The sequence below is a fragment of the Tursiops truncatus genome, chromosome 7, assembly GCF_011762595.2.
Source record: "Tursiops truncatus isolate mTurTru1 chromosome 7, mTurTru1.mat.Y, whole genome shotgun sequence".
In the NCBI taxonomy this organism is placed as follows: domain Eukaryota; kingdom Metazoa; phylum Chordata; class Mammalia; order Artiodactyla; family Delphinidae; genus Tursiops; species Tursiops truncatus.
In genome coordinates this window covers 43200612-43216181 of record NC_047040.1, presented here as the reverse complement: position 1 = coordinate 43216181, position 15570 = coordinate 43200612, and the positions used below count along the sequence as shown (strand labels likewise).

The following is a 15570-nucleotide window of genomic DNA, read 5'->3' as shown; positions in this document are numbered from 1 at the left end:
AATAGAACAAGAAAAGTATCCTATCTTTTTGCATCTTCTAAACTGAAAGCATAAGTCACTGGAACAAATCAGTTTTCCCTCCAATCCTTCAAACAGAGCAAACTACAAGCAAGAGTGAAAAGTCACCAGTTTGTCTTTATCACTTTCTTGTCTCCACTGAAACCTGTTTCTCATTCCCCGGAAACCTGTTTCATAACGCGTAGGTTTTCAGAATTGTTTTTGCCATGGATGCACTTGGTCAAATAGAAACCCAAGATATAACCCAGATAAACGTGCACGAGCCTTCTCTGTCAGAAGGCAAGGTGGAGGGCTGCACCCAGTCCCAGGACCCCTCTCACGGAGCCTGCCCTCATCCGTGCACCTCCAACGTGGGATTCCCCTCCATGGGTCTGGAAGCTCACGCCTGTGCACTGTGGGTTTCCTCCCAATAAATGACTGCCAGTCATACTGACTCGCATCTTTCACCTACAGGTGACATACCTGACAAAAAGGAAAGAATGTGGCCTTGTCTTTAAAAAAAAATCATTTGCACAATATGTTCCAGGCAACGAATCCCAAATAGCCCTTGGTGATGTATTAAATCCTACTGGGGAAGCTCAGCTGGGGATAAGTGGAGGAGCTGCGACTGTATGTCAAAAGCTCATCATTTGTATGAGTTGATTTGCAGAGAAGAAGAAGGGCTTGCACCCACATTTTGAATCGGTGTGTGTACAGGCGCCTTGGCTTACCACCTCCATTCTGGGGCCGCTCCACCCATGTGAACGTGATGGCCCCTTCCCGGCAGCTCTCACTGAACCGCAGCAGGAATGTCCCCGGCTGCTGGTCCTTCAGCAGAGCCCGCTCTCGCTCCTTGCTGATAAAGCCCACGATACACCTGCACATGGAAAGGGATTGATGGAGGTACTCTGAGGTTCAGTCATGACTGTAATTTTCACGTTCACTTACAAATCAAGATGACTGCAACTTGACACAAGAGCACAGGATAGAAATGTATCAACTATTTTAGATGCTTTAAAATCTATTTCATCGACACTTCAGGAAGCATTTCACTCATACATATATATGCTGAAGTCCCAAAAAAGCTCATGAACATGGTGCCCGTTGGATGCTACTGATGATCAATAAATACTTGCTGGATTAATGAGCCTTTCATTTTCACCTGGGGATTCTGAAGGCCATGAAAATGTCTAAATTCATGCATCCTTTCTAGTGAAGAGAAAGGCTCAGACAATCCATTTTCATATTCTAGACCTCTGACCAAGTTAAAGTCTTTGCTGAAATATCAACTGACCCTGGGAAAACATTAGAAACAATTTACTGAGTCAAAAAAGTTTTTTCTTCCTTACCTGGAGGCAATAAAGCAGGTGCTCAAGAAATTTTCGTAGAATGAATGAAGGCATGAATGGCACTCAGGGTTTTTAAATTTAGCTTTGAAAATGCATATACATATACTACGAAAATATAATTTTAATCTTATGAGGGTCTACTATCGTGAATGCCTGAAGGGACAGCCTGCAAGCATCTGTTTCTGTGAGATGCACCCAAGTCTTGCCAAATAATGAAGTCTGTCTGGGTCAGGCCTATCTCAGCCTTGCAGCAATGGAGTGTGTGCTCAACATAGGTTTCAAAAATACATCTATCAATGGCCCTTACCCATCATTCCAGAGACAGAGCAGGTGTTTTTTAATGAGTTCAAGGATGCTTTCAATCCAAAGCCAGAAAGGAAAATTTTTATCATTTATATTTTCCTGCAAGTATACAGATGCACACATTAGAAACCAAGAAATCCAAAACAGTGACTTAGCATGTCTCCTCCCGCCATCGGGTTTTAGTTTGCAAAGACTGCCCAGCTGCCAAAGCTAGCACTGCCCCCTACAGAGCTGTCACTGCCCTCTTACCAGCTTTCAGACACCAACCTCTCCATTTCCTGAGCCAGGCTCTGCTTCCCTCTCCAAACATTAGCGACCCAGCCAGGGAATGACCTCCAGCATGATCCCAGAATACCAGTTGCCTTCACACTATCCAGTAGCGTCAGCTTGTCAGCACTGTCTGGTGACCCTAGCGGGGTCTGATTATTCCCCCCAACCGGTCTCACTGCTTGAGCAGGCTCAAGACACCCCCTCCAGCCCAGCAGGCTGTCTACGCCGGCACAGACCACACGTTACTCATGGACGGAGCTAAAACGCTGCCAGGCCAGAGGTCAGTGTGAGCAAACAGAAGACTCATTTCGGATATGAGAGAATGTTATCACCCAGGCAGGTGCTTCCTGTCAGACTCGCACTTGGAGACTAACCTTCAGCGCGCTGAAGGAAAGTAAACAACTTGCCCTAGGGGTTCCGGGGGCCAGAGGAACACGCCAAAGCAAGCACAGTGCAGCCGGCACCGCGGCGAGAAATCCGAGACCCTCAACAGAGAGCGGAAAGCACTCACAGTGTAAACTCCAGACAGCACCCACCTTACAGAAGCGAGTCCATGGAATAAGCCCATCAGGGCCAGCACTGGGCCCTAGACAAATAAAAATAAGTTTTTTAAGGAAATGGAAATCAATTCTGAAGCTTTGGCTGGACTGATGGCTGTGGTATTTGCTCTCAAAGAGCCAACACTCAGCAAAGGAAGGTTGTGTGTACATAGTTGATATTCTCAGATACACTAATACAATCACTTGTGCTTTCTGGAGAAGCCTCGATTTGGTCCCCCTTGTGCGATATCATTTCCCATTGCTTCCCTCTCCCTCCTTGGCAGGCTCCTCTCCCGGTGACCCTGAGGAATTTTTTTCAAGTTCAAACTAAGACCAAGATCACCCCTAGGTGATCGATTTAACTGACACTTGACTTTACAAGATTATTTTAGATATTAATTAGGCATTTCCCTCAGCCCTCCTCCAAATAGGACACAGGCTCAGGGAGGTCGACGCAAATCAAAAGCCCAGTGAGAGAAATGAAAGGGGAAGGAAGCCTCGGGGTTACCAGCTACACAAATTGAAGAAGCCATAAGAGGTGGTGAGCCTGACATCTCTCTTCACGGAGAACCCCAAATAAGCCATTGTAGGCAGAAAAGATATCTGTCTTAACTCTCACCAAATAAGGGAAAGGAATAGGAATGACTTCTTACTTTTTATTAAATTGCACAAGACTCTCACTGTGACAGCTGCATGGCCAAGAGAAGGCACTGCTGAGAGCCATTTGGTTAGGAAAAGCCTACTGGTGTTTGCAGTACATGCAGTCCTGCTATATAGAAAGCAAATCTGGCAAAAAGGTGACCATGGATTTTTTAAAAAATAGTTCAGATAGTCCCATTCATTGAAGATCTGACCTTGAGACGAGTAGGTCTTAGGTTTGCTTAGTGTGGGAAACTAATAAATCCATGACATCAGCCACTGAAAGGGAATTCTCTATCATGGGCTGCACCCTGCCCATCAGGCAGTGCCGGTCACGGGCATCCTCCTGATGTGGACAGTGTCTCCTCACACCTGGGCCACCTGATGTAAGAGACCTGGGCGTGTGCTGTGTGGTGGGCAGCCCGAGGACCTTATTCTTACCATGTTGGGGGCTTGCTGTTTTTCTCCCCAAGGTTAATAAAACTTCATATTTCTCAAAGAATTTAAGCCACAAGTAATATATTTTACATAATTTAGACATCTTTTCCCTAGGAACCCTGCTCAGAAATGTTCATATGAGATAATGGGGAAATGATTCATTTAAATCTTTTATCAGGTCTCTATCTCCTTCTAAGGTGAGGCATCCTTCTCACTTAGCTATAATAAACTGCTGCTGGAAAAGCCAATAGATTTTAACACTCTCTTACCTTGGACAAAATAAAGAGGAAAGAGGGGGAAAGGAGCAAGTCAAGATATTTTATGAATTTCAATTGTTAGTTACGTAAGAAGTGAATATGCTCATACCAAGAAGTTTCTCTCCCAGCATGTTCAGCTGGTCCACATTGAGACCTCTTTTGGTGACAGAAGAAAACTGCCAACTCAGCACCTCTGAAAGCTGAGACCATCGTGCACAAGGCGGGTTCAGGAAGAAGGACAGATTCTAGAGAGAAAACACCCAGAAGCTAAGGGCTACTGATGAGCCACCAGTCACAAGCCTGGCACTGAAACATGGATCTCAGCCAAAGTTCAGCTCTCATCTATGACACACAGATGTTTTCACAGCTAAAGAAGAGAAATCCTCATTATTTGCAGATTCACATTTGTGAATTCATCAGCTCACTAAAATTTAATTCCTAAATCAATATTCATGGCATTTCTGCAGTCATTTGCAGATGTACCCAGGCACACAGCAGTGAAAAGTTTGAGTTGCCAAACATGTATGTTTCCAGGTGAGGTCAAATAAAGCTATGATCTGCCTTCCTATTTCAGCTCTCATACCATACCCGAGTGTCTTTTTTGAGGTCTGTTTAGCGCCACGGTTTTTGCACTTTCGTATGCTTTTTTGTTGGTGATTTCATTTTCAACATGGCCCTCAAGGGCACGGCTGAAGTGCTGTCTAGTGTTCCAAAGTGCCTTACGAAGAAAACGCATGTGATATACAAGCTTTGTTCAGACGTGAGTTATAAAGCTGCTTGCCATGAGTTCAATGTTAATGAATCAACAAGTATATTAGCTAAGGGATCTTTAAACAAACAAGGTTACGTATTGACCAGCAAATGCAAAGGTTGTGCCAGAGGCTCATGGGAACCTAACCCTGTGTTTCCCCTAGATGCAGTGGTTCAGTATCTGCCAACTCAGTGTTCACAGCGACTTTAAAGGACTTTAAGTACAGTGAATAACCAGGATCAACTGTAATTACTCAACCATATTAGAGTACCCACACTCTAAGAATGCAGCAGGCTTATTTAGCATATATACATTTTTTAAAAAGCATAAAAATAAAGGACCTCTTCCACAGTAAAAGCTGTACGAAATCATCCGTTGCCTGAGCTTGTTCACATGGAAGGAAGATCATAATTCTCGTTTCTAATACATACACATGCTTCGCTTTTCCAGAATTACTCCGATCCTTAGCAATGCCACTTGAGTTGTGCCACTTTTCCTTCAACATCTGGCCCTTAGGGGCTCTTTCAGATATGCAGAAGCTAGAGCACGAGGTCTCTGGTTAACCCCTGGTACGAAAGTAGATGTGTTTTCCATACCCTGGGTTCTGCCACCAGCATGTTGTACCACAGGATGGAGGCCCAACCACTCGGGAGCTGGCTGACATTGGAGATCACCACGATGGGCAGAGAGGCCGTCTAGAAGATGACAAAGACCTTGAAATCATCTGAATCACAGAAGCATCACCTTCAGACCACTATGCAGCCTCTCAACTAAGCGAGGGATTCCTGTACATTTGCATTATCTCTTATATTTGAAAATTAAGAATGTAAAGTTACGTTCTTTGGTTCGTAGTTGAATATGTCTTTGTTATATCTTTTCAGTTAAGAAATAAGTTTCAATGCTTCATATAAAAAATTAGCATAGGACATCTCAACTGGAACATTTAGCTTATAGTACCCGAAGGTTAATTCAGTTCTCTAGCTGCCCGAATGATTAAATTAACATCAAGATAGTACTGGCTGAAAACAATAATCTTTTTTAGCATTTAGGTAAATACGTCTAAAATAAAAATTGAGAAATAAAAATACACGTAACAGTTTAAAATAAAAATAAAGTCTTCCACATCTGGAACATGTAAGTCTTACCTCAAGGTCAATGACCAAACCAGGCTGGCACAACTGGGTTTCAAAACTAAGGGAGTGAAGCTCTTCAGTAACGATGAGAGGACCCTTAAAAGAGAAAAGGGAAACAAAAGGAATATAGTGATTCATTCACTGATCTTGCAACTTGCAAGAGCCTACTAAGCATTTTTTGCAAGAGGCTGCAGACAGCCTGAACCTAACCAGCTGCAATTCAGAAGAACATTTCAATTTTTGAGCATCTATCCCAGATTTCATTATCCCGAGTATCTCACTGTTCTCTCAGAGATCAGATTTCAGATTTCCGATATTATGGCAAGGGATATGGATTCAGGGGAAAAAAGTGTCGATAGGGAAACAGCAACTTCTAATGGGTTTATTCACGACCTAAGGCATCCTGGCCCTCAGCCCCTTCTGAGGGTGTGTGCGGGCTGCACACCTCAGGCTGGCATGGGGTGGAAAGTGTACACGTGTTCCAGGTGTGATTATCTATCGGGAGGGCTGATTTGCATAAGCCTGGCTGGTCATAAAGTGCCTTGGTATGGGTAGAAAGGTTATATAGTGTTCAAAGTACCTTCATACATATTATCTTACAAGAGCATCACAACAACTTAGAACCAGAGAGATGTGGCTGCCCTCCCTGCTCACAGGAGAGGAAACTAAATCCTCGGGAGGTCACAAAGATAGTCAAGATCCAAACCAGGGCTGGTCAGGCCCGGGCCGGTGCCTGTCCCACTGTTCCACACGACCTCTGCTGGCTGTCGTGGGGAAAGACAGCATGTGTGCCACGCGGGCACAAAGGACGACGAGCGGTCCAAACCAAAGCAACTCCAGGCATTCTGTCCTCTGCCCATACTTCATATCTGAAGGCATCACAAACACAGCTCCTCAAGGACTGGCTGTGAAAATGAAACTGACAGAAGGATGATGCACTGGGTAGGGGACACGTGGCAGGAAAACCCTCTCGGCACACATCGTTTTTGGCAGGGCAGTCAATGAAGCTGGCCTCTAGTTCTAGCTCTGACAGTAACTCCCTGTGCACCCTTAGCTAAATCCTGCAAACTTCCTGTGGTCCAACTTCTTTACCTGTGAAATGTGAGTAACACAGTAGCCCACCGTACCTACTCCGCTGGGCTGTCTGTTGAGGGTCCCATAAATTCATGTGCAAAATCACTTGACAACCATAAAGCACAAGCACAGAGTGGTTTCACCGTTATGACAGATACACCATGTCCCAAAGCTTGTCCACTGCCCTTCCCTGCCGGGTCTTCCTGCTTCTCACCCCTCTGTGAGGTGTCCCTGGCCCCCAGGGCCACAGAGCCAACCTCACTGGACAGACCTGCTAGTTAGAGACCAATCACAAGAGAGAAAGATTCACCTCGTTGGTTCTGGCACCGGCGTTTTTCTGTTCTTTCAGTTGCTACAAAAAAAAAAAAAATCTTAGTAAACAGTACCATAATCATCAAAGTTGCTATTTTCGTCTACAAATCAAACCAAAGTGGGGACTTAGAAAGAATGAAGGAAGTGAAATTATTTTCAGAACGCAGAACAGGAGGTGAAGTGACCCTTGTGTGGGTTCATGAGGGAGAGTGCCTTTTCCCATCATCCTGACAGCCTGTGAACACCACAGGGTTGAGAAGATCCCAGGGAACAGCACCCTGCTCCCTCCCCCAGGCTAGCTTTTCCCGAACCATCCCCCATCACCTTCATTAGCTGTCGCATGCTCCCTGGGCTCAGGGCACAGCTTCTCTTGCCTTTCCCTCCGCAGAGTCTCCCAGGCCTGTGACTCAGGCCTCTAAGACTGCCCTCAAAAGGACTTCAATCACGCAGGTTCTAAGGGAGTAACCTGGAGCCTCCAGAGCAGCTCCGGACACCCTCAGACTCCTGGGTTGGACCGAGGCTCTCACACGAGGTCTAGCTTCCCAACTATGAGTTTGCGGGTTCACGAAATGGTTGCCAATAAAAAAAGGATGCTTTGAACCTCCCTGCAGGCTCCAGCCCAGGAATTGCGCAGGGCTCAGCACCAACGCACCTACAGAACAACTGGCAGCCCCGATTTTCAGGGAGAGAGGAGAGAAAGCACCACCCACTTAAACCCCTTTGCTGATTTCCACTGCCCGGTGCCTGGGCCCTACTCCTCCGGAGACAAAGTGCTCGAGACAGTGGTTGTGGGCAAGACCCCAGGAGGGAGGTGTTGAAGAAGGGGCCAAAGAGAGACTCCTGGGGCCTGCCACGCTTGGAGGGGGAGAAGGAACGGTCAGGATGTGGGGCAATAATGACCTCTGGGAAAATTCCAAGAATCTAGAATGGGTAATCACTGAGGTCCTGGAGGAATCATGTACAGATAGCTTATGTGCACACTGTTTTATGGAATATTTGACTGAGATCACTACCCCCCAAAGAAGGTATCTCTGAGAGGAAGACTGGCAGGAAACAGAGTGGACAGTCCTGGGATAAGGAGGGGGGACCAAGATTCCCCAAGTGCTGCTGAAGCCACCGGCCATGAATTCTAGGAAGCCTTCTGCTAGGGGGTGCCCTGCCCATCACACAGGGCACCAAGTGCCACTCGATCACAAATCAAGTCCTAATAAACCAGACACAACAGAAAAGGGGGAAACTGATCTCCCTACCAGGTGTCGGAATTCTGCCGCCAGACTTCCATTGGTGGACTCCTCCATGTTCATCACCTTCGTGTGAGTGCCCAAAATGTTGAACTTTCGAAACCTAGACAATACAGGGTACAAATACTTAAAAGGCTGGGAACTGTTAAACCAACACATAAACAAACAAAGCGATCGTAAAATATAGCGCAAAGTACTTCACGTACCCTTTTACTGTATTTCTCTCATTCACATCTCTGCAAAAAAAAAAAAAAAAAAAAAAAAAAAATATATATATATATATGATCACATATGTGTATTTAAAACTTGAGGTAAGTTTTAACAAAAATATAAAAGTACAAGATCAATAACAAATAATGGGGCTGTTCAGCCCTTTCATTCACTCACACAGTCCCTCAATCAACCCGCACCAGCAATGCCAAGTTTTGCTGAGTGACCTCGGGCAAATAAACTGTCTGGGCCTCACCTTTCTCCACTGTACGTCATGCTAACAGCACCAACCGTACAGGACACTGGGAGAAGGAAACCTGTTACCGGGTAAAGAGAGCACAGAGCACACCCTCAGTAAACGTAAGCCTGAGTTATGGCTATTCGTTGAGCAGTTACTCAGTCGGTGCCTTTCCGAGGCACCGAGCTAAGCACTGGGGACTGAGCAGAGAGCGTTGCTCTGTGGCTACACAACTCAGAGGACCTTCCAAAGTGACAGCTCGATCCTTATTTTTGTTCTCTGTTATTTTTAACGCTTTCAGAGAAGTACTTGAATGGTCAATTATTTGGGAAAACTATCAAGTTTAAGTTTTAAATCTGAGGTTAAAATCTTGAGAGACCTGTATCTTATATAAATGTAGCGATAACGTCGTCATGTTCTGGACAAATAATGTATCTGTCAGGCGTAGGCGAAGGTTAGAGATCATTAGCGCACTCATAGTTAAATGAGTTAGCTTCCTTTCCTGTCTCAACTAGAAGTTCAATGCTTTTGTGAATGAGAATCACTGTCAGTTGTAACAGTGACCAATTTTCCCATCTGGAAAAAAAAAAAAAAAGAACTTACACTTCATAACCACGGAATATTTCTAATGACCAAGAAGCCAGCCTTGGCATATGACAATTAGCTAACTCGACACTTCACCTGGACTTCATCACTTCCCCCCAGCGTCCTTTTCCTGCCCCAGGACTCCAGCCAGGACCCCACGTGACATTTGTCATCATATCACCCTAGCCTCCTCTGGTCTGTAGCACGTTCTCACACGTTCCTTGTCTTTGAGGTTTTTGACAGTTTTGAGTATCACTGCTCAGGTGTTTTAGGAATGTCCTTCAACTTGAGTTTCTCCAGGTGGCATCTCAGTTTTTTAAATTGTGGTAAAATATACATAACAGAAAATTTATTATTTTAAGTATTTTAAGCATGCAGTTCAGTAGCATTAATATACCCACATTTTGTGCAAAAAAAGAAAATTCACAATAAAAGGAATAGTGTGATACAAAGCTACCTTGTCAAAGCTAAGAAGAAAGCTCAGAACTGGAACAGACAGAAAAGACAAAAGAGCAAGAAAAAACTGAAAGAGAGACTGAGTTAAGCAGAGTGTGGTAAACTGTAGTGGCCACAAAACCTCTGCAGCTTTTCTTTTCAAGAGGCAGAATGTATTTCCCTGTCCCTTGAATCTCAGGGGACTTCGACTTGCTTTTCCCCACACAATGGACGGGAGTGGTGTCGTACAAGTTCCAAGTCTAGCCTAACAGGCCCAGCACGCTGCTGCTCTGATCCACTTGGAACACCGCTGCCGTATGAGAAAGCCCAGGCTGACCTCTTTGAGAGCCCAACAGAGAAGGGCCCAGTTATCCCAGCAGAGACAGACACATACAAGGCCATGCTAGACCGCCCAGCAACAACCAAGCCAGCCCAGACCAGAAGGACCACACACAGCCCACAGCATAAGAGAAATTAATAAGTTTTAGAGTTTAAGCCACTAAATTTTGGGAGTTTTATGCAGCAAAAGCTAACTGATACACAGAGAAACCAAAGATGATGGGAGAAAAGCAAAGGCAAGGCACAGACTATGCTACAAAGAAGGCTATAGTTACAGGAATGGAAAGAGACAAAAAGCCAGAGGAAAATGACTTGGATTATCATAAATGGTTTTGAAACTTGGTAAACCAGAATGTTACACACACCAACAAAAGCATTAAATATATCAAGGGGGGATGGCAGGGGCTAAGCCATCTTGTTCCTTGATGTAAGTGCTTAGGTCACTGATAGTTCAGGTCCAGGGACTAAGGACAAAACAGGATGGGCCTGCTCCATTTAGACCCCATGAGAGATGCTGCCCATTCCTGGGTTCTTACTGCCCAGAAGAGACAAGTGTGAGGCCAGCAGGCTCCACACAGGCCCCCCAAAATGCTGTCAGCTTCACTCCGGAAACAAGTCCACACTGGCTGCAGAATCATGGTGGCCTGGAGTTTGATCAAGGGCCCTTCCTCTAGGGCTGGCCTAGGAGGAGGGGTGGTAGCTGCTTGGAGACTTGATCATTACAAGCTCATATGCATAAAATGCACTCATTCTTTTGTTCACTTATAGTCTAAAAAGCCACAAGCACGTTGATACCAGCTCTAGGGGATGCTCCCAACATCCAGAACAGGAGCTATCAATTTAAATGTGCTGGGATCACTTACAAACAGCCCCAGCGCAAAAGTCTATGTTTAGTTAACAAAACCAGCAATTTCAACAGTACGTGTATCTTAGATAATATTAAAGATATCTTACTTATCAAATAAGACTTTGACTTTCAAGTTATAATTCAGCTCTTGCAATTTCACCAACAATCTGCAAAGAAAAAAGTCATAATTACTTTTAAAAATTATCTGTTACCATTTATTTATCATGCCAATTCCCTACTGATGAACATTTCAATAACCCCCACCCACCTCATGCAGTTTTTGGTTATTACAAACAATGGAAGTGACATCCGTGTCTGTCTACTTGGATGTTTTTAAAGTGTATTTGTAGGATAAATTCCTAGCTGTGAAACTGCTGGGACAAAACTGTAACATTAAGTTCTGACACACAGCAGCACTGATTTTATATTCCCACCAAACATTAGTGAGGGTATCTGCTTCTCTGTATCGCCTCGCCAATGCTGAGTTTTATCAAAATTTCTATTTGGGGCTAAAAATAGCAAACACTGCCCTTTCCTAAAACTTGTATCTAATGCTTATTCTGCTGGGAGAAAACAAAAACTATCACCCATAATCAGGAAAGTGAAGGTCACATCTATAATCACCCCAGGGCAGTGTGGAGAGATGGAAGGAGCCGTGGGCTGACACTCAGGTGTGCTCTGCTCTGATGAGCTGGAGAGCTGGGGAAGAAGCCCCTCACTGGTTGGCTCCCTTTAGTGAAGCAGATGATGGGATTAGATTTCTCCTCCTGCCAGCTGTGAGTTCTGGGACCTCACGGGTGCTAAAGCGTGGTGCTGTTCACTGGCAGCCAACAGGCAGCACCTGTGGACCTAACTCAGCAGCACCCTGGAAAAAAGGACGAGGGCCAACTCTGACGGCAAGTGCAGCTCTTCTGAGTCCAGCTGCTCACCAGCGGAGGAAGAGCTAAATGAATGCAGCCATGCAATGGAAGAAAGTAAAGCTGTAAAAGCTGTACGTTCTAACATGGGAACACTTCCATAACTTATTATGAAGGAGAAAAACAGGCTGCCAAAAAACAGACAGCAGAACCCTCGTTTCTAAAAATGAAATACTGTATGTCATATATATTTGTGTGTCTATGCATGAAAAAAATATGTGTAAGTACAATGTATTTATTTATATATTTATGTAGACATGGGCAAAATTCTGGGAGGACTGACACCAGGCTGTTTACCATGGTGGTCTACAGATATTTAGATCACATACAACGTTGAGAAATCTGAGGAAAGCTATGAACACATTCAGCAGAAAAATGTACCTGTCATAAGTCCACATTCACACACACTGCATACACTTTGGGGGGAATGTAAAGCTCAGGTTATGAGTTTATGCTCAAGAGGGGATGAGGCTGCTGGGAACTTCTACTCTCTACTATATGCAGTTCTGCAATTTTGAATTCCTATTTACAGTAAACATTCATTACATCTATAACTGGAAAAAAATCAGGTGTGTGTGTGTGTGTGTATACACACATATCTCTTATATTTCTAGTCTGAATAGAAAAGACAAGACTCTTAGATATTCTAAATAAGAATTCATATTAAAATGCCTACTGCAAAATTACTTCCTCTAAAGCACCATATATAACAGTGTTGTGAAAGGAAGCTGGGGTGCAAACTTTGTGATAGGAGGTGCAGGGTCTTTTCTTTATTACCTCAACTTCACAGTGAATTGTACTCCAGTCTTCAGGACCAATGGCCTCTGAGGATGAGTTGGCATGCAGGGCTGTCTTTCCACCACAAATGAGCTGTAAATTCCCAGCAAAGGGTAAATTAGCATTTCCATTAATGCTGAGGCAGTAAAAGGTTATTTTCCCTAAAGAGGAGAGGGGGTTAGAGGGCACAAGCTAAAAAAAAGTTTGAAAGATTCTAACAAATTGGATGAATAAAGTGAGGTTTTCTAGTCAGTAAAGAAATCCCCAAATCTATTGCACTCAACAAAATCATAGTAACTGCAGTGAACTGTGATACTCTTCAACAATGAAAATTCTGAATGGGATTTTGTTCATTTACAAATTTAAGAATCAAATTTGCTAATTAGACTTAGTGTGGTGATCATTTCACAATATATACAAATACCAAATCATTATGTTGTACATCTGAAACTAATACAAGGTTATATGTCAATAACATCTCAATTTAAAAATAAAAATAGGGAAGTCCCTGGTGGTCCAGTGGTTAGGACTCCGTGCTTCCACTGCAGGGGGCATGGGTTCAATCCCAGGTCAGGGAGCTAAGATTCCACATGCCTCGTGGCATGGCCAAAAATAAATAAATAAAAAAATAAAAACAAGACAAAAATAAATTTTACTACAGTTGAAAGTGAACCATGTACCATATTGCTTACCACCATAATTTGAGACTGACATTTTAACATCCTTTGGAAAACTGATTTTAAAATTGTTTAGTAATATTTATTATCTAATAAACATTTCCAAACATTAAATTTAATTTAAAAAAAAAATGAAATTTGCATTCTAAAACCCAAGTAAATGTCCTCGATTATTTCAAAATCCACATCTAGGCATTCCTGTTTGGACATTAGCCACAGGGAACCAAAGACATTTTAATTACATTAGCATTTAAAAAATTGCAATATGGGGCTTCTTCCCTGGTGGCGCAGTGGTTGAGAGTCCACCTGCCGATGCAGGGGACACGGGTTCGTGCCCCAGTCCGGGAAGATCCAACATGCCATGGAGCGGCTGGGCCCGTGAGCCATGGCTGCTGAGCCTGCGCGTCCGGAGCCTGTGCTCCGCAACGGGAGAGGCCACAACAGTGAGAGGCCCGCGGACCGCAAAAAAAAAAAAAAAAAATTTACAATATGAATTCTACTTAGTGCCATTTGTTTACCTGCTAAGCATATCTGAAACACCTACCCATGGGCAAGGTACTATGTAAGGCCCTGGTGGGGGAAGAAGATGACAAAGGCACATCTCTGTCTACTAGGACCTTTCAATTTACAACAAAGAAAACAGAAATACACAGACAATGATATAATAAAATCCAGAATGGGAGAAAAATAAAGAATGAACTATGCAGATCTGGAAGGGAGACAACATCTGCCTGGGAACTCTGGGAAGATTTCATGATGAGATATAAGGTGAAACGTTCAGGATGCAGTTTCGAAATGAGGTACAAGAGAAGAAAGCTCTGAGGCAGAGAAAATACTGTTGGGAGAGGAACGGAGAAGCAAATATCCAGGGTAGGCACGAAGTCAAGTCTGCCTGGAAATGAGGCATGTATAGAAGCTAATTCTGGAGTGGCTAGTGAGGGCCAGGCTGTGCAGGTGCGGCTTGGGTGACCGGATGCGGGGCTCCCCTGAGATCAGCAGGTGGCAAAAAACCTGATTGAACTGTGCTCTGGGAGAGCACAGGGTCACAGGGACAGGGAGGAAGGGGCTTGGGAGGGACCATTTGGGAGGCTACCACACCAACAGGTCAATAGAGAGGATTTGAGAGCTTGAAATGTGATGAGACCATGGAATAGGAAAGAGAGGACAAATATCATCAGGTTAGACTAGACAGGTCTCGTCACAGACTGGCCACGGGGAAGGAGACTGGTAACCCGTCTAAACGGTCACAAGAATGACAGGCCAACGACATAAGCAAGGAATTCGGGAAGACCTGATTCGGGGAAGCCATAAAAAATTTTACATAACCTATTAAACCCTTCTAAATTATCTGAATTACCAGAAAAATTTTCCTCTGGGTAAAATAATTGCAAAAAGTGCAAAAACATCTCCCTCAAGTTACCTCTGAATGAGCTGCTGGAAGAGGCTGAAGGTGCGGTCCCATAACGCTTGTTTGTTTTTTGTGATAGGGTCATGTTCATAGGTGTATTTCTGTTCCAACTCCTCAAGCTTTTTAAGCTGCTGACGAACCTGCTGCAGACTCTCTGCCACTATGGTGAACCTGGGAAGGTACAAGCCACAGGGGTCTCCATCAGAAAGCAGCCTGGATTAAACAGAATCACGGAAACCAACAAGTACTTTTTACAGACAACACACGACGTTATCTGCCCAGCTCTGAAGTGCAGGGAGAAACAGAACAAACCTGATTTGTGTGAAAAAACTAATATGCATGAACGATTACAGCCCAGATTAAAACCTGCATCCCACTGAGATGGCCCTAAGGAGAGATGGGTAGGGGTGGAGGCTGCTAGGGAATCTGTGACTTCAATTGAGCTGTGAGATAATTGGGACCTAAAGGGACAGGGCAAAGGTGCAGGGGGGACAGAGGCAGGGGACACGACAAGGCAGATGCTGTGGGCAGTGATGTGTGGAGCAGTGAGGGGCCCCTGCAGATCTTTCTATCAGGGCAGTGACACTGTGCAGAGAGGAGCAAGAGAGCAGCCTGGACGCTGAGGAAGCAAGGCCAAGAGGGGATGCAGGCCGGGTTAGGAGGAGACGAGGGAACAGAGGTGACTGTGTCACTGAACTGAAAGGAGAAGGCAATGTGCGCAACCTAGACACTCAAAATATATGCATAAGCTAAGGAGAAAACCTAGTGACTGCTTTCAGGTTCCTCCGTCCTGACAGGAAACCACCAAAGGCGATGCAGCCTCCGAGCCGTGTC

General features: G+C 44.4%; 1 protein-coding gene across 4 annotated transcripts in view; it reads right to left on the bottom strand.

Moving 5' to 3' along the window:
• Window positions 1-15570, bottom strand: part of STAT1 (signal transducer and activator of transcription 1) — a 42378-nt gene that overhangs the window by 8239 nt on the left and 18569 nt on the right. For 3 of the 4 annotated variants that reach the window (XR_012333025.1, XM_019931489.3, XM_019931490.3), the window contains exons 10-21: window positions 14749-14907; window positions 12652-12744; window positions 11065-11124; window positions 8510-8539; window positions 8313-8406; window positions 7061-7102; window positions 5689-5772; window positions 5140-5238; window positions 3902-4037; window positions 2456-2505; window positions 1654-1748; window positions 729-874 (exon numbers count right to left, since the gene is read on the bottom strand). Coding sequence is in view for 3 of the 4 variants with exons in the window: in XM_019931489.3 (XP_019787048.1) it covers window positions 729-874; window positions 1654-1748; window positions 2456-2505; window positions 3902-4037; window positions 5140-5238; window positions 5689-5772; window positions 7061-7102; window positions 8313-8406; window positions 8510-8539; window positions 11065-11124; window positions 12652-12744; window positions 14749-14907 (1088 nt within the window). In the remaining variant the exon portion in view is untranslated. The remainder of the gene's footprint in view (window positions 1-728; window positions 875-1653; window positions 1749-2455; window positions 2506-3901; window positions 4038-5139; window positions 5239-5688; window positions 5773-7060; window positions 7103-8312; window positions 8407-8509; window positions 8540-11064; window positions 11125-12651; window positions 12745-14748; window positions 14908-15570) is intronic. The other variant, XM_073807460.1, reaches the window with a different exon arrangement.